This window comes from Anas platyrhynchos, chromosome 1, assembly GCF_047663525.1.
Source record: "Anas platyrhynchos isolate ZD024472 breed Pekin duck chromosome 1, IASCAAS_PekinDuck_T2T, whole genome shotgun sequence".
NCBI classification, from domain to species: domain Eukaryota; kingdom Metazoa; phylum Chordata; class Aves; order Anseriformes; family Anatidae; genus Anas; species Anas platyrhynchos.
The window spans coordinates 113068168-113090441 of NC_092587.1; the positions used below are offsets into that span (position 1 = coordinate 113068168).

Below are 22274 nucleotides of genomic sequence, written 5' to 3' on the forward strand. Positions count from 1 at the left end.
CTAAAGTTCAGGAAAAATAAAGTTGCTGCTTTCAGAGCAGTCCACAGAGTGCAGTAATAAGGAATGAGACTTGACTGATAACTAACTTTTAAAGGAGTCCTAATTTAAACAAAGGCATTAGCATGACCAACTTGTACAAATGGGGACTGATCAGGGTCATTTTGTTCATGCATCCAGGTGCTTAAAGGGCAAAGATAAAGCACTTTCAGCTGAGGTTTCAGAGTCTACCTGTGGCTGTTTTTGGCTGTGCTGTTCTTTTTTTTTTTTTTGGGGGGGGGGAGGCCATGAAAGAGAGTCATCATCTAGCAAGACCAGATCAGGTAGCAGGCAGTGAACAGCAGAGAGCAGAGACACTGCCATGGATCCACTGCCTGTTTTGCCTCAGCCAATACCCTTGGACACTGGGCTGGTGCTTGCCCCACAGCAAGTAGACCCTGTGAGGCAGCTGCTGTAGGATTGTAGGGAGACCCCACCAGCAGATGGGCCACCTACCCTAACCAAGTTCCCTAGCAGCAGTAGGGGCTCTCCATCTTCTCCCTGAGAGCTGTAAAATCCAGGTATTCCAAAGCCCCTAAAAAGCTGCAAGCTGTAAGTACAGCACTAAGATCCACATCCTGGACTAATTTGCCAGTGAGTTACCTGAGGCCTGCTGTAGGATCTTGCTCTTCAGTTGTGAGGGGTCTTCATCACACCCACCTCCTGTGACTCCATCCCTGTCCCAGTGAAGACTTGGACCCTACCTCTCCATGTCAGGATGTTACTGCCATTGTACATGACAGCAGCTGAGCAATACCATCTGGAAATCCTGTGGGCAGCTCTGTGAGCTCTGGGGATACTTTGAAGGCCTCCAGGCATATTCTGTCCAATCTAAACAAAAATGGTTGTTTTATCTGGATTTTTAAGTGTTTAATTTAGAGGTGGTTCAACAATGCACTTACCATTTTTTGAGTTCGAAGTACACACGAAGTAGATAGCAAGCATCTGTAGATGTAATTCCATTGAAAGGCAAACTATTATTCTTATAGCCAGCATAGAGGTGTGCCTGTCATAACCTTCTAAAATAGTGAGTGACTAACCTCTTCCAAGAGTTCAGTTTTTCTAACCTTTTAGTAAGTTTTTATTTTTTAAGAGATACAGACTTACAATGCTTGTTTCCCAAACAACCACAAGGCTTATGATGCCACTGCTCAGGTCTCAAATATTAGTAATATAATCCTGTTCTTTTAAACTGCCACCAAGACACCCATAACACAGGAGTCTGGCAAGTAGGCTCCCACTGCAGAGCACCGATTAATGCTCCGTGAAACGGATATGCAGAAAACTTACTATAAAACCTGAAACCACACCCATTTTGTCTTAAAAAGAGACAAAACAACAGCAAAATAAAGGGATATAGTTGGAGGTTTAAGCTGACTGGGGTGTCTGCAGTAAACACTGCCTGATGTGGAAAACCACTCATAAATGTCAGTGTTAATTTTCCAGACCAGTTCTTCAGCTGGTGTTGGGTAAAAACAAAACAAAACAAAACAAAACAAAAAAAAAAAGGAATCATGCCATTAGGCACCAGATGTAGTTTTGGGGCCCAGGGTATGGTGTGGGAAGCCTCTAAATCTAGAACAGAAAGAAAACATCCTGCCCTTTGTAAACAGCCAAGATGGATTGCAATGACAAATTAACAAGCTACTATACACTCCATTCTAAAGTGAGGAATAATGGAAATTATTCATTATTCACTTTATTTACTAATAATGATACAGTATGTATTAATAGGAAGGGGGCATAGTAATTCAACGTATGTGTCAGTATGAAGGTACATCTCAGGCTGAGATAATGCTGCATAATCTGATGCCAATGAAAGATAATTTCTGGGTAACAGGATTCTTCCTTAAAGGACTCCTTTAGACTTCATTTTCAATCTTGGCCATGAAGTTGTCAAAGAACTGGGCATGCAATCTCTGGGCAAAAGAAGTTTAGGACACAACTGGCAAGATGCTGTTACAAAGGTTTGCAAACATTTTTGCACAATTGTCTGGAAAAGAATATACATAGCACCTGTCCACATTTAGTTTATGCTAAGCATTGCTACTTTTTCCTACATTTTCATGATTGCCAGATTTTACAAAAAAATTTTAAAACAAAATCCCTGACATAATTTAATTTGGTGAGAAGTTCTGATAGGTGTGTCAGGCACTGAAAATGCAAATGCAAATACAAACTACTGTGTCAATCTGAATTGCCATGCTAGGCCAAGCTTATTTTATTACATACATTCTGCATTCTAAGTACTAATATGTTCATAATGTAAACATTAAGCATACAGAGTTAAAATTCAAGGCCACAATATTTTGATTGTCCCTTTTTGTGTCTTTGGTTGGCCGAGATCAACTCGTAGTGTATAAATGCATAAGTTATATAATAATTATATAAAAAGGAAAAAATAACATTGACTTGTATACTTCATTCTGACAAACGCACAGCGTTCGCGACTCAATAAAGAAAAACTGGCGCCCGCCTAACAAAAATACTTAGATGATTTCTGATTTTGGCAGTCAAGGGTTGTCTCTTGCTTTAACCAATAGAAAAGAAACCCCCTTAATAATGATGAGGTTCTAACTGGTAACTTTTAAATATAAAACACAATTCCAGTTTTACTTTTTTTTTAAAAAAGAGATGCATATTCTGATTTCTGAATTCTTCTGCTTTTCCCTTTTTCACTTTTTTATTACTCTAAAAACAAGTCTGCTCCTCCTGTAATACTGGGAATGGTATGATACTGAGCAAAATGTTTTGCAAGTCCAAACAAGTATTTCTTCATAGTCCCAACACTACTAAGTTTTCAGTCTCTTCAGTCTCTACTGGTGAAGAAGTTTCTTTTCCCATTCTCACCGCCTTTGTCCTCCTCTTTCTCCTTTCCTCTTCCTCTGTCAGGTGTAGGCCTCTGATCTACTATCATACACTTGCCCTTCAGCACGTTCTCATTTCCAATGTTTGGCTCAGGGTTCTTGTAATACTGTCAAGGAATCCTAAAGTTTGGGTTGTCTTCACAGTTTGAGTAGCTGATAACACGCTGATGAATGGAACGCATGTGATTTTAACCAAAACAATGCCTTTATATTCCAAATCACCTTCCACACTAAACCAGTCCCTTTTGTTGATATGTTTCTATTTTTTAAATACAGGTAGTTTTCTTTTTTCTTTCTTTTCTTTTTTTCCCCTACCGCCCCCCTCTTTTGTAATGATTCATATATTGTGTTAGGTCACTATAGACTTATCCTTATATTGCTGTAGTATAGTCCCAGTTTTGCATTAGCAAGATATCAAACTTTACACATAAGCTTATCAGCTTTTTAAGACCACTAGATTTTGTAGGTTTTCCTTATCATTTCATGCTTTTACCTACAATAGTCTACTGTTTGGTCCACAGAGTCGATGCCCATATACATTACATTTTAGTATCTTAATACTTCATGAGTATCTCCTTTAAATCCCTACTACAAATAGTCTTTTTTGACATCTATTTTTAAATGCGTTTTTCCCAGCCAAACCATCATTTGTCTCTAGGCACTTTTAATTCATGTACTCCATTAGAGTTCATTGCAGCTCATCAGGGACTGTGTCCCAGTGAGCAGTGTCTTTGTTTCCTTTTTCTGGTGTTTCTTTTTTTTCCCCACTTAGTAGTAGGTGCCAAGATGAGAAGGCATATGAGCTGCTGGCAGCCTGGTGTTGGGGTAGATACCTCCAGTTGGTGAATTCCAGTATGGATTAGGGGCAGCGAAAAAGCTGGATGAGGTTACAGGCAAAGCAGGGGGGTGGGGAGCTACAAAGTTCATCTTCTGGGGGTGCGCATGGTAGGAGCTCATGTAGGGGAGGTCTGACGGGTATTTGTACATGGATGACTCCGGGGGGTGAGGCTGGAGGGCCTGAGCGATTCCATGGAAATCAAATTTGTAGGCATAGCGCTTACCATGAACCTTAGTCATAATATTTTTATCATAGTAGTAGCGGAGTGCACGGCTGAGTTTGTCATAGTTCATGTTAGGCTTGCTTTTCCTCTCCCCCCAGCGCCGAGCCACTTCATCAGGGTCGGTCATCTTGAACTCCCCGTTGGTGCCCTCCCAGGTGATACAGTTGGAGTTGGAGCTATCTGAGAGAAGCTCCAGCAGGAACTGCCATAGCTGTATCTGCCCACTCCCTGTTAGGGAAAAAAAAGAATGGAATTGTCAGGACTAGTGAATAATAAAGTTAAGACACCAGTTCTTTCAGGCTCTCACATAGGACCCTATTAGGAAATGTTGCAATGTCAGTTCCTACTTCTTACCCTAACTAGTCCCCTTTCTCCTAGCCCTGTCTCATGAAATCTTAAAGAGCAGAGATAATAGTAATGTGTCATGTTTTCCCTCATCTGGGTGGCAGAATGCCATTACATGGAGATTTAATAGTTACCTAATGTCATTCAGTGTAGACAATTGATGGGGAAATCATACAGTACTCATTTAGGAAACTAATCTCTAAAGTTCAGGACAAACAGCTTTTACTTGCGTAACATTTTGCTTGTTCTCACAGCATTATGTTGCAACTAAATGTTCTCTGCTATGGAATAAGCCTACACAAAATGGAGAAGTTTAGAGAAAGCTGGACTCATGCCAAACCATATCACCCATTTGCAGCATTTGGGGAAATGCAGAACGGAAACTTATTAGCTTGCTGTTGCACTGCATACAACCATAGGGCAAAACATTTGCAAAAACAGTGAAAAGGTCCATAAAATTCATTCTCATCATTGTTCTGTGTCAAACAAGAGTTTAAACGATTACTGAAGTTAAGACATAAAACTGGCTTTTTTTTTTTTTTTTTCTCCCTTCTCTGCCAATTTCATTTTAAAAGGAAAATAATTAGTCTGCTGTCAACTTTGCAGAAGTGTGTTGCCCAGTTATAGGAATAAAATTTGACCATTTTAGGCAATTGAAAGTAGATCGTGAAGGGCCTTGCCACTGATATTCATGTTAAAAGCTTAGCATTTCTTAATAAAGCAGCACTTAAATGATGCAAAATACAGCTGAAGCAGCTTGCAAGGCAATCTGTTTCACAAGCACAATGTCAGCAGAATTTGCCAACCAGCTTGCATATGCTAACTTCTAAGTACATCTCTGACCAGGATTTGGTTGAGTTTCTTTTTTCTTTTTTTTTCCCAAACCAGATATGTGGGTATAATAAACAAGCTTTTCTTTAGAAAGCTTATAGTGGTAAATTATAATATCAAGCTAGAATAGCATCTGAAATCCATTAGCAGTTTATACTTCAGTGCAACTGAAACCCATATTCATTTAAATGATATTTATCCAAACTGTCCTTAATGAATTTCTTCTGTTCCATTAACATGCATTAAATAAACAAACAAACAAAAGAATCCATGGTATGAGCAAGGCATGCAAGTTTTAATACACGAAACATAACAAGGGGATTAGCCTTTGAAAATCAATAAACAGTTCAGCACTGGACAAAACACAAATTTTTGAATAAGCAATCCAACATATGTTCTAACATAAACACTTGCCTTCCAAATGTAATATATGGTCCTATGAAAATAAATGGTTGCTGTCAATTTCCTTTTAATGAGAGATTAATTCCACCAATTTATAAACACACAAAACATGTTAAAGCACAGGAATGATGGTGTGTAGAAATTCCATACCCACATGTTAAAAAAGTATCCCAATCCAGATTACTTTAGTGTCTTCCACAGTAGTGAAGGCTACCAAATGCACACTTGACAAAATTGTAAAAGCCTGAGACTTACAAACAGATTAAAGGGAGGTAGCCTCCCCCCCCCCCCCCCCCGCCCCCTCCTCCAATCCAATTAAGATCTGTGTTACCTGGAAACCCAGTACTTGAGGCCATTGGGAAAGCACCATTCTTAATACTTATTTAACTACTTTCCTATGCAATGCAAAAACTGTCTAAAAAGTTATCTAATCTAGAAGTGCTTGATGTCACTTGGGATAAAGCAAAATGAAATGGAGCAGTATTTTGGCAAATTTGTGCTTGGAGAGGCTGTAAGATTGTTGTTGTAAGATGAAACATTACTGGGGGTTGAGGAGACCCACAATGTGGAAAAAAGCACACTGCGCCCTTCAGCTGTTAAAGAAAGGGAAGTAGGAAGTGGCACAAATAATGTCAATCTATTGTGGCAGATTATGTTCTTGATTACAGTGGTATATGGCCACAGTGTGTCCTGTGGACTCAGAGAAGCAACAGCGAAATCTGCACAGTTCACAATTCACCGTTAGCTCACTAGGAAGGATCTTCATCTTCAGCTAAAATACCCTACAAGGCCCTGTCTATTATGCACCTAGTTACCTTCCTCTTAGAGTGGGCTAACATTTCTGACGTGTCTAATCCAGTTATTCTTTGTAAATAGATTCTGCTTTCCCATTTTACATATATATATATGTTGGTTTGGGTTATTCATCCAAAAAATATTTTATTTGCAAGGTCAGTATGTCATTGAATTGTGGATTAACAGAATCTATGGCATATATGACACACATCAGTAAGAGACACATGCCCTTCTGGAGGAGTACCTGGAGGCCAAAAGAGATATCTTACAGCACCTAAGAAAACTCCCAATGTCTAGGCAACAGAAGTGAACCCCTATTGATATAGTTACTGGAATCTACTGAGACATTTGACTGAATATAAGCACCTATTCTAGGATGAGATAAACATCTATATTAACTACATCTCCAATGATTATCATGGTAAGTAAGACACCTAACTCATATCTAGACACCTACACTAAGACACCTGAGTTTGTGTCTTAAGGGTGGGACTGACATCTGTGAGCTCAATCCCACTCTTAAGTAATTCAGAAACCCAATCCTGCGACATGTTGGCTATCATCAGCTCCCACTGAGCCATACTGAAGAATGGCAAAGTTTGTCACATCACCTTCTGACTCAGGCCTAAAAATGGGAGTGGGGGCACTATCAGAGAAGAAAAAAGCTCCTAAATCAGCAAAGCCCTTTCTCACCTGGATTTGCAAGACGGCTGCTGGTCGGTCCAAGAATCTGATAAGGATCTAAAAAATTGTGAAAGAAAGATTTTAAATCACATAATAATGTCATGTATTTTAAGTGCTATTTTTAACCCTGTAGAGGATTAGCAAGTGCCACCTGATGACACAGCAGGTCCAACACTGGCAAAAGTTGTTCCTTTCCCTGCATCACAATATTTGCATATTTTCCCTTAAAATTTGGTGTGCAAGTGAACAGTTGCAAGGATACGCATTTGCTTTTTTTTTTTTTTTTCCTGTATTAGTGTGAAAAAACAAATGTTCAGACACACTGTAAATTTGGTCTAGAAGTATTCTGCTTCCCATTTAAACAAAGTATACAAATACAAAGATACCCTTTGGAACTATCTACCCTTGCAATGTGCAAGAGCCCACAGGCCAGAGTCCTGTTGCTAACCATGGCATGGATTTGGTGAGGAAAGGACAATGATCTCTCAACTTGAGGGGCTACATTTGCTTTCCCCTTGTCACTGCTGCTTCTTTCTGTGCCAAAACAGACTCCAAAAGAGGGCAGCGAGGGCATGGCTGAACCCAGGCAATGTGACTGGGTTGTTTCTTTAACATCACAGTCCAGTGAGGGATCTCCTGAATCGACTTTGCAATTGGGGTTTTCCAAATCCCATAACATCTCAATTACTTCCTCATGTGGAAATGAGGATCCCCTGTGGAAATGAAAGCTGATTTTGACCTGAACTGAAATACAACAGGAAAAAGGAAAGACTGTGACAGAAGTAGGAAAGACAAAGCAATGGTCAGCAAGTACAGCGTGTAGGTCCCTGTATAACAATCATGTTGCTGGGCTGTCTCGTCTCTGAACAGCTGCTCTCAAATGGCCATCAGTTTTACAGCCAAGAATATAATCAGGTTACATTTCTTATACATTTAAATAATCTGGGCAGCTCACACACAGCCATTTAATGGTCCCAAGGACTTACATAAATCATCAATATATTTCTGGAAAGATTCTCATGGTTGGGAGGCCAGATTAGATAAAATGCTATCTGGGCAAAAAGCAGTTTAATACTTCCCAGGCAGCATGCATGTAAGTTAATGAGACATAGTCATGTGCACAGTCTTATCCAGCTATAACAAAAACCAGAATAATGATTTGAAATCCATGTGATAAAAACAGGCTCAGAGTCTTCTGAGCTAAGAATATCCTCCAAATCTCCTGTATTTCCTACTTCCACCCTTTTGTTGTTAGCAAAATCCATCACTGACTCAGACTGCACTGCTTTCTAACTACCTGTCTAAGACAGTTCTACAGTTTAGTTTCACAGTAAGGGCTTAAGTCCTACCCCAAGGATTAGCTGCTTTGAAACCACAAAATGCACCCATCTTGCAGAAACACTAGCCTACAATTCAATAAACCCCTATTTTCTCCTCACAGTTTCTCGATAGGTAGGAAATCCTTCTCTTTTTCCTGTTTAATTTCAAGATCTTAGGATGTAAAATTCAAATAGGTTTCTATGTGTTATAATCCACTTTCATCTCTTTGTTTATGCATATTTTCCAACTGCTAGCATTTCAATTACTGTGGAATATATCTTCTTTTGACATCTTTATCTTCCAGCTGTGTGTCTAAACTGAACATAGGTACTTTGTTTAACAGCTTTCTCACTCTGAAAGATTGTCATTGCCACTAAACATTACTAAAAGCAAGTTTTAATAGGCATGGGAGACTCTATCTAAGATCCAGATGTACAGTCAGCTCATACACAGGTCTAGGGAATTACTCGTCACCAGCTGGAAATCTCATTCGTGCACTGAATTAGATCTTACAATTGGCTTCTGGTTGGTAGGAGAGAGATGGCCTTCTGATCATGTTCAACAAACCCTGTCACACCCAAACATAATTCAAACAAAATGACACCCACCTAACTGAGGACGCTGGTCTTCTGTTTTGGGCACTGTTGAGGATGATGGCTGAGTAGCTGAAAATGGAGAAATCCATGTAGTTATTTTTCCAATCTGGGAGTTGTTCTCCAATCCTGTGACAGACCACATGCCCGGGACTCCTGCTGTTCACCACTGAATGATGGTCACAGTAGGATTTAGGTTTGTGAGACTATATGGTTACAGACTTGATGAAGCCTGCATTCAAGGAACATGAGGCTGCCCCAGTAACTCCACCCAGCATTGCCTATACACAGCTAACAGTCTTTCCAAACAAGGCACAGGTATAAGTCCTTCTGAGCTGAGAGCTGAGATAGCTGCTATCAGTTCACCTCAGGGTATACCCGGATTACAACAGATGTGCATTGGGACCAGAAGCTGGACATATGCAGATCTTTTTTACCTTTTGACTGAGGAGTGGGGTGGGTGTGACTCGTCCATGCTGATCTCCTGGCTTGCTCATAAGGCAAATCTGCAAAGGAAAAATACAGTCCTTCATGCAGATATGGTATAAAGTGTTACCTGTCCATAAGAGGCACATTTCTGTGTGATTTGTTGGACTAGAAAAATCACTGAAATAGGAAGAATACTCCTGGTTAAACCCTTTATTGTCTGTATGATTTCTAAAAATAAGAGTATCATATTGTCTTCTGTAGTGCTCTTTGGAGGTGCCTATTGTTAGATGCCTGAAATATCTGGCACAAATGCTCTACAGAGTCCAACATTTCCAAATGCTCAGAGTACTCCCTTTGGTCATCTTGTCTGACTGATATGCTCAACTCCTGCACTTGACATAAGCATCGGTCAGGCTTATGAACCACAGTAGGCCTCAATATGACTGTTCCCTGAACTGGACAGCTCATTAATAATAGAACACCAGGTGGGTGATCATGGCCGTGACCATGACCAAAGAGCCCTTGAACAGGTGACTCACTGAAATTCCTCATGGAGAAATGGCAAATTACATCAAGAGGTTGAAAGCAACATGGTAAGATTCTGACTGCAAGCCAATCACTTTATCTTACACAGATACCAAGCAGTCAGAGAAAGCCTAATCTGAGCACTCCTTGCTGAAACAGCAGGCTGCACAGCAGTGATCTCCCTTTGGACTGGGACATCTCTCAAGGTTACTCCTTGTGGTCAGGAGATCCCTACAAACTACATTTGTTGGTGAGTGAAATATTAGTCTTTAAGGATACCTGATTTATGTTAAGATTTAGCAACTTAAATATGCAGTAGATTAGTCATTGTGACTCTTGTCATCATAATCAATTAACTATATCAATCTACTTAGTATAACAAACTAAACTGCTGCTAAAACTGTGTATTGGATAGCTCCTGCAACACCTTCCTCAGCCAAAGACACCAAGGAATGACACACTGTGCAGTGTGGACAATTTATACTAGAGCCTTGTGGGAAAAGTCTCCCAAGAGGTCAGAGCTCAGATTAAGAATAAACTGTGTGACATTCCCTTCCAGACTGTGTATGTAACAGTATTTTATTTTAAGAAGATAGACTTCAGTTGATTTACTTTGCAATTCTTTACTAGTCTGTTCCTGTTATCCCTTGAGATTAATCAAAGTTTATAGGTTGAATTTGAGAGTTCCTTTTTCTGCAGAGACATGGGAGACAATCAAGTCTTGTTTTTGTCTTTTGGAGATTCTCCTAAACTACTGTTATATCTTCTTTGTGTTCTTAGTGGCTCTCACTGGTGTAATGTACTTTATCATGCTCTCTCCTTGATATTATTCCTCAAGCTTGCAAGTCCTCTTTTCCCCAGATGCACCCTCTGGTCTAATTCTCATCATCTAGCATTTTTGGAGTAACTGATTGTTGCACTTTATTATTTTCACTCATTTGTCTTTTACCAGTCATTTCAAATTTAATAATTAATTTTCTTTCACAGTTCCTCCCACATCACAGTATCCTCACAGATCTCTAAAACCTTAGAATGTGAAAATAGTGAACATGCTTAAATGTTAAGAACAGCTATATACACATATTCCACATATTCTCTATTTCTTTCAAAAAGTGATGCTTTTGTTTGTTTGATTTTTTTTTGTTTGTTTCTTTTTGTTTTGTTTTGTTTTGTTTTTCCTGCTTCATCTATTTAAATATACCTTTCCGCTTCTTGGGACAAGCTGCTTAATTTTATGTGTCTAAACTAAATTCTCATTTACCTTTTTCCTTTTTTTTTTTTTTTTCCACATATGCATTACTTTTATTTCAGTTAAATGGTTTAGTACATAAAATGAAGAAACTAAACCATAAAAGCTTTATTCATAAAGAACTAGAACTTAAAAGCTTTCTTGATAAAGTATATGCAGGAAATTCAGTCGTTCTTTTTACCCTTTGAAATCTTTTGCAGTTGCTTGTGCTTTTCTATGGCTGGCTTAAACACATTAGCTGAAATTGTTGCCAAGATCATAGAGTTATGTAGCCTGCCCATGATTTCAGCAAGGTAACAGTACCCTCCTCATAGAACTAAAGTGGTGCAAATAATGATTATTAACAACGCTTGTGCTTTATTTTAGAAATTATTGGAAATGAAAGCAATTGGGAAGTAAAGAAACAGTCACAGAGTGGCTCTGTGCACACCAGATGTATCTCTCTGTCCATTTCCAAGCACTATAAGCAGGAATATCAAATGCAAATAAAGTGTAATATGAAATTCAGAACCAAATTGCTTGTAATTTATTTAGTCTGTTTGGCCTGAGGAACAGACTGGCACTACCCAGCCCTGGAATCTTACACTTCAAAAACTTTGCTTTTGCTGACATACGCATTTTATCTTTGTATTGCATTTAAATAACTAGTGCCTTTTTATCCCTGGTTTCTTGAGAACTATTCCAGAGTCTCATTTTTCAGATACTCGGAGAAAAAAGATTGTACAAGCATTCATCTCTTAGCAGAAAACAGGTGTGGAACTGAATCACATTGATGTCCTGGACAGGTTGAGATCAACACCTGCTATCAATTGATGCAGTTGGAGAAACCTTATCACCTGAAAACTCACAGAAATTCAGAAGCATTCTAGCCACTTTTCCAGGGTTTTCCAAGTTTTGTACAGAACGGAATAACTCAGCCATGGTGCCAGTTGAAGGACAGTGTTTGGAGGTTCAAACAAGTCCAGGATCTTCTAAACAAGACTAGGTACTTACAGAATAATAGAATCAGGGAATGGTTTGGGTTGGAAGGGACCTTAAAGATCATCTAATTCCATCCTCCCTGCCATGAGCAGGTACACTCCCACCAGACCAGGCTGATCAAAGCCCCATCCTACAAGACCTTGAACACTTCCAAGGATGGGGCATCCTGAACTTCTCCAGGGAAATCTGTTCCAGTGCCTCATCACCCCCACAGTGAAGAATTTCTTCCTTATATCTAATTTAAAGCCATTACTCCTTGTCCTATCACTACACCCCTGACAAAGAGTCCAACCCCAGCTTTCCTGTAGGCCCCTTTTAGATACTGGAAAGCCACTATAAGATCTTCCTGGAGCCTTCCCTTTTCCAGGCTGAACAACCCCAGCTCCCTCAGCCTGGCTTCAGAGGAGAAGAGCTCCAACCCCTTGATCATATTTGTGGCCCTCCTCTGGACTCATTCTAATACTTCCATACTTGTGGGTATTCTCCTCTCCTCTCCTCTCCTCTCCTCTCCTCTCCTCTCCTCTCCTCTCCTCTCCTCTCCTCTCCTCTCCTCTCCTCTCCTCTCCTCTCCTCTCCTCTCCTCTCCTCTCCTCTCCTCTCCTCTCCTCTCCTCTCCTCTCCTCTCCTCTCCTCTCCTCTCCTCTCCTCTCCTCTCCTCTCCTCTCCTCTCCTCTCCTCTCCTCTCCTCTCCTCTCCTCTCCTCTCCCCCTTAAAATATTTATATATCTGTACACTGAGAGGGCTGTGTGATGCTGTCTGCTTGTACTCAGTGACACTTACAGCCCTGAAATACATGTGGTACAAATTTAGTACTGTGAGAAAACTTTTGCCTTTTAATACATCATAAGATGGTTTTCTGACCACACCCTCTCCATTAATAGAAAAAATCCACTTATCAGCCTTGCTTGAAACAGCACAAAATTCCAACTTTATTCTTAGTTCAGAATTGCACCTTGATAAACATGTTGCTATCCTAGATAAGCAGATCTGTTCTTGTTCGTGGAATATTAGTACAACATGTTCTTATCTTGGGCAAATCTTTGATGGGAATGCTTCTGTTTGATGAGATGTAGACAAACCCATATTAGGTCTTCCTGAGCTCCTGATAGCTTCACTGTGTTACTTTCAGCTTGCTGAAACCTCGTGTTCTGTTGTAAAGGTGACTGAAGTAATATGCCTTTGTTATTGTAATTCATTATAAACATTGCTCATTTCCTATTCACTATTGTAGTACCTTAACAATGGTAATGCTTAATTATTTTCTCCAAAATTGCATCCCAGGATTTGGCAAATTCAATTTAACCTTGTTTATTCCTCCACCCACCCTCTTTTTGACCTTTTTCATGTCATCAAATAATTGTCCCGAGAGTCTGCTATTGCTCTTCGATGAAATGTGATTTGTTATGGAAAAGCTTCTTTGCAGTCTAGTTGACATGCAATGTTTAACAGAAAGGAAAGCCAAGGAATAATTCAGTAAAATAGTTTCTTGACAGAAAACTGAATTTCTGAAAAAAAATCTTTCTTTCTAAATGAACATTCTGACCTTGAAGATGTTTGCCAGATCTCTATTGTAAAAGATAAATTAAAATAATTCTTTCAAAAATCACATGATATTTTGTTGCAGGAAATGCTTAGTTAGGATACAGCAGCTCTCACAGAAGAATAGAAGTGTGTTATATCCAAAGTACAATTCTCACAAGGAATTGTATCAATACAGAAAGACGCGTTTAATGTTAACATAAAGTGTTTTGTTTTGTAGATGTCAGGATATTTTATTTTGATAAAAATATTGAAAGGAAGGGTTTCACAATATCAAATTTTAAAAAGATTTGAAAAAAAAATATCTTTTGCTTCAGAGAAAAGTAGTATTTTATTTTTCCATCAGAAATTAGGATAAAAATATATATATATATATTAAAAACATAGAATTTCTCCTGGTATAGAAAAGCCGATTTTTGTTGAACACCACTGGAAATATATCCATAAAATTGTATTCTTTCATGACAGATTCATTCTAGCCTTCACCTGAAATCCTCTCAGTTGTCATGGTTATTTGCTATAGGACACCCAGGTATCTCTGTTCTTATGTCGCATGCTCCTTTTCATTGGAAACTACTGACAGCTTTGGGCATCTAGTATAACATTGCATAGTTAGTATTTGATTCTACATCTATGATGTGTCTTCTCATTCATATTCATGTCCAGATTCCTCTAAGCCATTCAAAGCTCTTGGGTACTACAACAACTGGTGATCACGAGAGACGCAATCTGCTTTAAGGTTTCGTGAAAATATCTTTCCTTTTAACTTCTGAAAATTCTTTTTTTCTAATACTGGGAAACAGACAAAGCAGGCACTCTGTGACATTCTATTTGATAATTATATCATGATTCTTCATTCCCAGACCCTGAGTTGAACAATCTCAAACTTTTATATCTTTCAATAGGTTCAAAAGATTTTCCATATTCCCATGGCTTGCTCTAAACACCAATTCTGCAAATAACCTTTTTGATGATTCATATGGTTTTCTATACAAGGCCAGTGTTGGTTTATTTAATGGTACAATCAGATTTCCCATGCAACCCTCCACTATGCTCAAATATAAACAAATATAAACAAATATATGCTATATTTGTTTACTTTTTTCAGTTCAGCCAACAACCAGAGCAGTGGCTTTCATTGTGCCATAAATAAAGTTGCTTATGTTTAGCTCTTCTTCTATGATTGAAGAAGGTTAATTTCAGATCAGTAAGATATACAAATAACTTGTGCTTTATACTGCATTTATCAACTTGTATTTTCAGCTGTTAGCATATTGCCAATTCATTTATCTCAACTAAGACTTCTGGGCTACTTCACATGGATCCTTTGGAGCAATTTTTGGTTCTGAGTAATGTCAAAATCTCATGCTGTCTCCAAGGTCTATACCAAATTTTATTGTGTCTTTTTTCCCATTACTATTAACTATTTGTAATGCGGGCAATGCTAAAGCACCCATGATTTAAGCTGTTTACTTTTTAGACTTGGTAGCAGGTTAATTGGCCAGTTCTTGATCTGTTAAAATATTTTGTTTCTTAAAATATACTAATGTAAGTTTTATTGTAAATAGTTGTGGGGAGCCTTGGTAAATTCCTTGTGAAATTCAAATGCCAAATATACTAATTGGATCTGTGGTTTCCTTTTTATTCACTACAGCATTGCTACAGGTGAATAATTCTAGCAGAAGAATTTCAGAAGAATCTATAAATTGGGCAGGGTGGATTTATTCATGTGTTGGTCTGGTAAATGTTTCCCTATCTATCTTTTTTTGTTTATGCATTAACAGATCTACAGACAGGCATATATACCTGTATATAAATGTACACAAAATAGTTAGTTGCATATACTCTCCTGGATTATGCCCTACAGCATTGATAAGACATAAATAAAATATTTCTTATTAAAAAGAAAAGCAAAGTTTTTAATGACAGAAAGTATCTTTTCAAAAGAGCTCAGTCAATTCAAGTGTATGTCCCTTCAGACCACTTGGATGTATGCCTCTGGCTCAGTTACGGGTTTCCTTTACATTCAGTATTTTGTTCCAACTCCCCTCAACATATTACTACACTTTATGCTTATTACTGAAAAAGCAAATGTCCAGATAAGGCAGTTTTCCAACATAATTAGTTGTGAAGGGTGATGCAAAGAAAGTTTTTTATTTCACAGCAATGTCCTCATCTTTGTAATTATTCCCTTTAGCCTTTCACAAAACAGCACACCCACAATACTTCCATGGACCTCACACTTCTCAACAACAATAACTTCCTTGTGGTTTGTTTTTGTTTATTCAATCTCTTAAATTCATGATCAGATGTATAAAATAATAAAAAAAAATAGAGAGAAAGAGAAATATTTTAGAGTACTTTTTCCCAACATATTTCAACTTACAAAGAAGGATATTCCTGACTCATTTCACAGACAGGGAGCTAAAGCACATTGAAAAGTGACTGCACTGGAATCACACAACAGAACCAGTGAACACAGCTCTAGTCTTCTGATTCTCTGGTGCCTAGAAAACTAGACTTCATTGCTTTAAAGGCAGAGATAAGTGGATGACACAGATTTTAACTTTTCTATTTAATCATCCTACTCTACACAATGTTATATATGCAGACATATATATAAATGTGCACATAGTATGTGTGTACATACATAACATAACCTATCATTTATCAAGAGAAAATAGAAGGAGTAAAAGACAGAGATGCTTCAAGAGATCAAATGAATAGTACAAAAGGTTGTCATTGTTCATACCTGGCCTGGTTGTAATTCTTTGTGTTGCTTCTGGATAAACTGATGTATTTGGAAAAATAAAAGTGGCACCTCCTAAAGAGAAAGAAGAAGACATAACACCTAAAGATTCATTTTCACAGTCCCTAATTCCATTGATACTATCCCTCTTCTAGTGTGTCTAAATGAAGACTCTGAATATTTTGTACCTTAGGAATGTTATATGAATACTGATAGCCTTTTCACCTGTGTAAATCCTCTCGTGACTGGATACATGTCCATGTAAAATCAATGTTAAGGGGGAAGAGAATCAAGTTCAGGAAATCCTTACTGCCCTCCCAACACATCCCCACCACATGGGCAGGTTGTTTCATATCTTCTGAAATAAGACTTCTTTGCCTTCTCTTCATGCTTGGAAGAACATGCACTTCCCAAACAAGTTCATATTTCCCACAGAGACCGCAGAAAAAGCCTATTCATGTCAGTGGCATCTTCTCACAGACCTTGGTGGGGTCTGGGTCAGACCCTCAGAAACCCCACTAAAAATATTTCTTGATAATAGAAAATGATATCTCACATCTCAGGAACTGAAATTGCTCTACATCAACAGACCTCTAATTGCTATTTCTAGGAATGTGAAAAGGGTCATAAGGAATTATCTGTGTAGTTACTCCTGACTTCATGAGGAACTTGTTCCTAATCCTTTTGAGGCCTTTTGAAAACCCCACTCCAAAGCTCTTATGCCAATGGAATAATTCAATTTTTCCTGTGGCAATGATCAATGGCATAAATGCAGACAATCTCATTTTGGTGAACTGTATTTTAAAACAGTGTTGTCAGTGCACACATAGAAAAAGATAACACATGGAACTGTTGAACGACACTTGGATAACTAACCAGTATGATAACCAGTATGTGGATGCTGCTTGGCAAATTAGGATTTGGGAAGCCAAAGATGGAAAAGACTGTAAAGGCCATCTATTTCTAAAAAGGGCTTAAGGCTTATTCCAAACCCCATCAAAGTCAATGGAAAAAAAAAAAATCTGTTGCTTTTGGTAGGATTTCCTGGATGCCTACAGCTCACAGTAGGACTTTATTTCAAATGGCAAACATCTAATCTCAGTGAGAAATCTTCTGATCTAGTTCATTTCTCTGTGAAACTCACTGCTATTTACCACAGTGAAAAACTAAGTGAAATATGAAATAGTGCCTTTTTTTTTTAATTTTATTTTTCATTTTACTTTACCTTTTTTTTTTTTTTTTTTTTTTTCATTATCCTTTGTATTATCTTTTTCATTTCTCATAAATAATTGTTATTTCTGGTCACTGTAGGCAACTAATACACTCAGGCATGATCATGCAATATTCCAAACAACTTTAATTGATATGCATAGTATATTATATGTACAATTCCATGCCATCCTCTGTTGCACAACTGCTAGAGAAAGATAAAATTTATTCTGAATTACATGTATTTTCATAAATATTTTAAGTCAAAGTTTGAAATACACGCTTTTGAGGTTTTTGTTGTGTTGTTCTCCTACCTACATTCTATACTTCCTGTGCTAACTTAACAGAAGGGTGAGTACTAACAAAAATAATTTTACATTCAGAACAGACAGTGGAGATTCTAACATCGAATTTAGTGGAGATCCCAACACAAGACACATATTATAGCTGATAAATGAGATGGGGTAGCTGCTTAAATAACAATTTTATTAAGTCTGCAATATATGCTGCATGGGAGGGGAAATGGTCCCCGTATATCACAGTATTTAGGCAAGCACTGAAGCACTTTTGAGCTCCAGCAACGTTTTTGGGATTCATGGTATAGATCTGACAGTAAAATAAGACAGAATGAGGAAAAAGCTTTCAGAGACAAAGGCCCCAAGCCTGCAGTTTATCATGTGTTAGGGACCCCATTAGCTTGTAGAACACAAGAAATTATCAGTGGGGAAACCATTTTGCACCATCTGGCCCTAAGTGACCCCACCTTTTTTCTATGTGTATGTGCAAGAAACACACACACAACAAGGAGAGGATACACTCATCTCTCTCCTTGTTTACTATTTCCACTTTGAGCAAGCAACCCATAAACAGGAATCCTGTGCTTTTAGAAAATGACCTATAGCAACGGGAGCAGTGCCAGCATTACCTGTGTTTCTAGCATGCATTAACCGTGGAGAGTTTTGTAAGGCCTTATCAACATCATCTGAAGTCAAATGTGGAAGAGGAGCTACAAAACAAAACAAAAAGCAACACCAAAATGAAAAAAAAAAATGAGAATTATCTTTTAAAACCATATTTTCCCATAGAGGATTGTTTGAATGTGAATCTACCAACAGTGAGTTTCAGTCTGCAGTTTGCAGGGAGGTATGTGTGTTATAGCTTAAACAACAGCATTCACTTGTTTAAAATTATGAATGCAGAATATTTCTGGCTGATTATTGATAGTGTGCGTGTGGAGAAGACTGCACCGCACTGGTGTTGCAATGCTTGTTGTTTTTTTTTCTTTTAAAACCATGTTCATTTTAACTTCTTCAAACTGAGGCACATCTGTAAAATTTCCTCAAGCTTACATAAAAGTGCTCAAGTCAGGAATTCACTAGTCCCTTCTTTTCCTTTGAAATGCTAGCCATACACTAGAAGTAATTTGCATTTGGACTTCAGGGACTTTTTTTTATTTTTATTTTTATCTTTTATTTTTTTTTCCCCACAAATCTACAATACTTTTATTCAGTTCAGTGAAATCTTTCTTATCCTATTCAGAGTAGAGCAAACTGCTACTAGTTCTTAAAATCATGCCTGGAATTTGCTTTATAAATCAATGTTTGCACTATTATTTAGTGTTCTCATTGTTAAAATGGAAATAAACAAGTATGTGACCAGAAAAAACATTAGCACTGAGTCCCACCTGATTTTCTTCCTATAGTGTACTGATAAATATGCTGGGGTTCAATTGAATTTTGTCTGAGATGGATATGCAGAAATATTGCCTAACTCTTATCTTCAACAAACATGAGCAAAAGCCAACAGAAAATAATGGGATTTTTTCTTCAAAATCAAGAGTCTTTGGATCGGGCTTCTTGTTATGTTCCTAGGATTAGCAACATTAGCAACAGAGACATCTGAAAACTCATCAGGATGTATTCATACCATTCAAATCAATAAAAATAAAGTCTGATATCAACTACAGATTGGTCATAAGCACTAGCACAATGACAGAAAACAGGCTTACTCTCTCTGAGGTAGTGTAGATGTGACAGGAGGATATCTGCATTATAGCTTGGGGTGAGTCTCTGGAAGTCGTCTTTGGTCATTTTGCACAACTCCTTCCCATCAATGTTCTGGAACAACAAGATGTCCACATCTGGGAGACCATACTCCTTCACTGCCCACTCCAGCCACTGGCGTACGTGGTCTGTACTCCATAACGTAGGATCTAGTGTTATTACAAAGCATAAAATTAGTTGGGAGGAGAGAGCGTTGATGTGCTAGATCAGTGCAAAAAGAATGTAAACCAAATTGGAGAGACCTTAATCCCCTGCATTCTGACTGGTGGAGATACATGAGGAATTACTTTGTTTTACTTGGTGGAGAGGAGGATAACTGTCCATTGAAAAAAAACTAGTGAAGAGCTGTAAACCCTGATTATTAACAGGAAGCCCTGATTATTAACTGTTGGGCTTCTTCTTCCATTTAATATTTTCATCTTGCCATTTTTCTGAATTTCTATCCACAAATTAACACAGACTTCTTTCCTCATGTAAAGAACACTATTCAGAAAATCATTTAAGACAGTCTATTAACAACGCTACAACCTGCATCTGAAAAAAAAAAAAAAAGCTCTCGGTTGAATCTGTACTCTTATTCAAGAGAAATTTCCACTCAAATCAATATCACTATTTCCTAGAATAGGCTAAGCAAGCACTCAGATTCGGCTATTTATTTCATATGCTAGTGTGTTATTTTATAAACTAGAGTGGGTCATATTAAAATAGTCTGCACTTCCTTTCCTAGACTTCTGTGTTGCTTTGCTATATGTTCCCACATTTGCATGGTTTTTTATTTACTACCTGAAGTACTGGCAAAGCCACTGGGGGAACAAAACAAGAACAAGCCCAAATACCTTGAATCTTCAAGAGCCATATTTGAATCTCCAGTTCTAACTTGAAGGTTTTTTTTTGTTTGTTTGTTTGTTTTTTTTTGTTTGTTTGGTTGGTTGGTTGGTTGGTTTTTTTCCTCTAAACTACTCATTTCTGCCTCTTCTGTTCTACTTTTTGCTATTCCTGTGAGTTAGAGCAAGCGAGCAAGCCCACACCAGCCTGAAGGTCCCTAAAGACCTGCAATGCACATCTTCATAACGGAAGACAGAGCTCCTGGCATGAAGACTTTATACTTTTTGCAGAGAAAAGTAAGAGCCAAGGAGACACATATTCCTTAAGAGTTTCTGCCTTTCAGCACACAGAGGTCAAATGGCTGTAATCCATTGCACAAAAGTCTGCAAAAGAGCTGGGACTTGAAAGACAGCCTAAATATATTTTCTATGTATTGACTTCTGTGCCATATTATCTCTTCTGACCATTATTCAGGTTGATCTGAAGGAGGTGGGGACCTCTTTCCATTGACTAGACACTATTCAGTGTCTGTCATGCTGCTCATTCCCAATTCCTTACTCATCAGTACTTCCCCTTTTCTGATGTTTCTCTTGGAATTTTAAGTCAGAAGTGAAAGTCAGAGTACTTGATCCTCTGGAGCTTCAGGGTGTTTCTCTATTCTCAGAAGCACACCAGAAATCACTTAAAATAACCCCTCCATCTGGTGTGAAATATGTAGCAAACCACAGGGATTAAAGTCTGATCCCCTGGGGTCTGGTTGAGATCACCCACACCTACAGCAGAGAATTCTGGCAACTACATTTAATATGGGTTGAAGTAAACAACCAAACATCAGGATGATTACCAAAATATTTTCATTATGCCTATTTTTAAATGTTTCTTATTTATCATAACTAATGAGTTACCACAGTTGGAAATGTGAATTTTGTTTTTTTATTGCTAAGCATTGTCACATGAGTAGCACACTGCCTACATGGTAGCCAAAAAAAAAAAAAAAAACCACTACTGATTTTTACCTATATCTTTCTCAAAATAACAAGGCTGTGACTTTGACTATCTTGTACCTTGAATGTCGTTGTAATTCACCTCAAAACACAGCTCCAGAAATACACTGAGAAAAAAAGAGATCTTGCTGAGCTAACCATGCTGAGGGTTACTAAAAGACTGAAAGAAGTGACAGCCAGCAAGAAGACTAGTGTTTGTTTTAGAACAAAATTCATATGCCATGAGTTTCAGTGTGGTCTGCTTCCAGCTAGGCAGGACACCTCATTATTCAGTGCATCACTCTGCTGTGCTTCAGAAAAGAACTGTCAACACCATTGCAGAGGATACTGCAACATATTTGTCCACACATATCTTGACAAATAACTGAAATAATCACAGCTTGCAAAATTGGCCACAGTTAGGACTCTTGCATATATTAGCAACTGAAAAACTGTAAGAATATTAAGCAACATAGTAGTAGCAGAAATGTTTCTGAGAGGCACATCTATGTTGGAGAGGAACTAGTAGCAAAACATTCCTTTCTGTTTGCAGGTTACAGGTATTTGTCATTTGTGTATCCAGTGGTTTATGAATACATATATATTTCAAGATGGTCTAATGCTTGGACCTCAGAAATAGTCATGGTATTTTGCAAACCTAGGCAACAAACCTTCCAGCAGAGTTTTGTGTGGAAGATGAGGTACACCAGAGTTCAGCTAACTGCTGAATCCCATAACCAAGCTTCCACCAGAAACAAGAATTTCTCAATTATGCTCTTACATTGCAG

At 38.1% G+C, this 22274-nt stretch overlaps 1 protein-coding gene across 9 annotated transcripts in view; it reads right to left on the reverse strand.

Annotated features, from left to right (window-relative positions):
- Positions 1-2223: 2223 nt before the first annotated feature.
- ERG (ETS transcription factor ERG) overlaps positions 2224-22274 on the reverse strand; it is a 148761-nt gene continuing 128710 nt past the window's right edge. For 5 of the 9 annotated variants that reach the window (XM_027449113.3, XM_072027007.1, XM_072027006.1 and 2 more), the window contains 7 exons: positions 19624-19827; positions 18541-18621; positions 16410-16481; positions 9372-9440; positions 8950-9006; positions 7031-7078; positions 2224-4192 (listed from right to left, as the gene is read on the reverse strand). In XM_027449113.3, coding sequence (XP_027304914.3) covers positions 3672-4192; positions 7031-7078; positions 8950-9006; positions 9372-9440; positions 16410-16481; positions 18541-18621; positions 19624-19827 — 1052 coding nt within the window. In that variant the 3' untranslated portion in view covers positions 2224-3671. Of the gene's footprint in view, positions 4193-5554; positions 5577-7030; positions 7079-8949; positions 9007-9371; positions 9441-16409; positions 16482-18540; positions 18622-19623; positions 19828-22274 lie in introns of all 9 variants that reach the window. The other 4 variants (XM_072027017.1, XM_072027027.1, XM_072027039.1 and 1 more) reach the window with 3 other exon arrangements.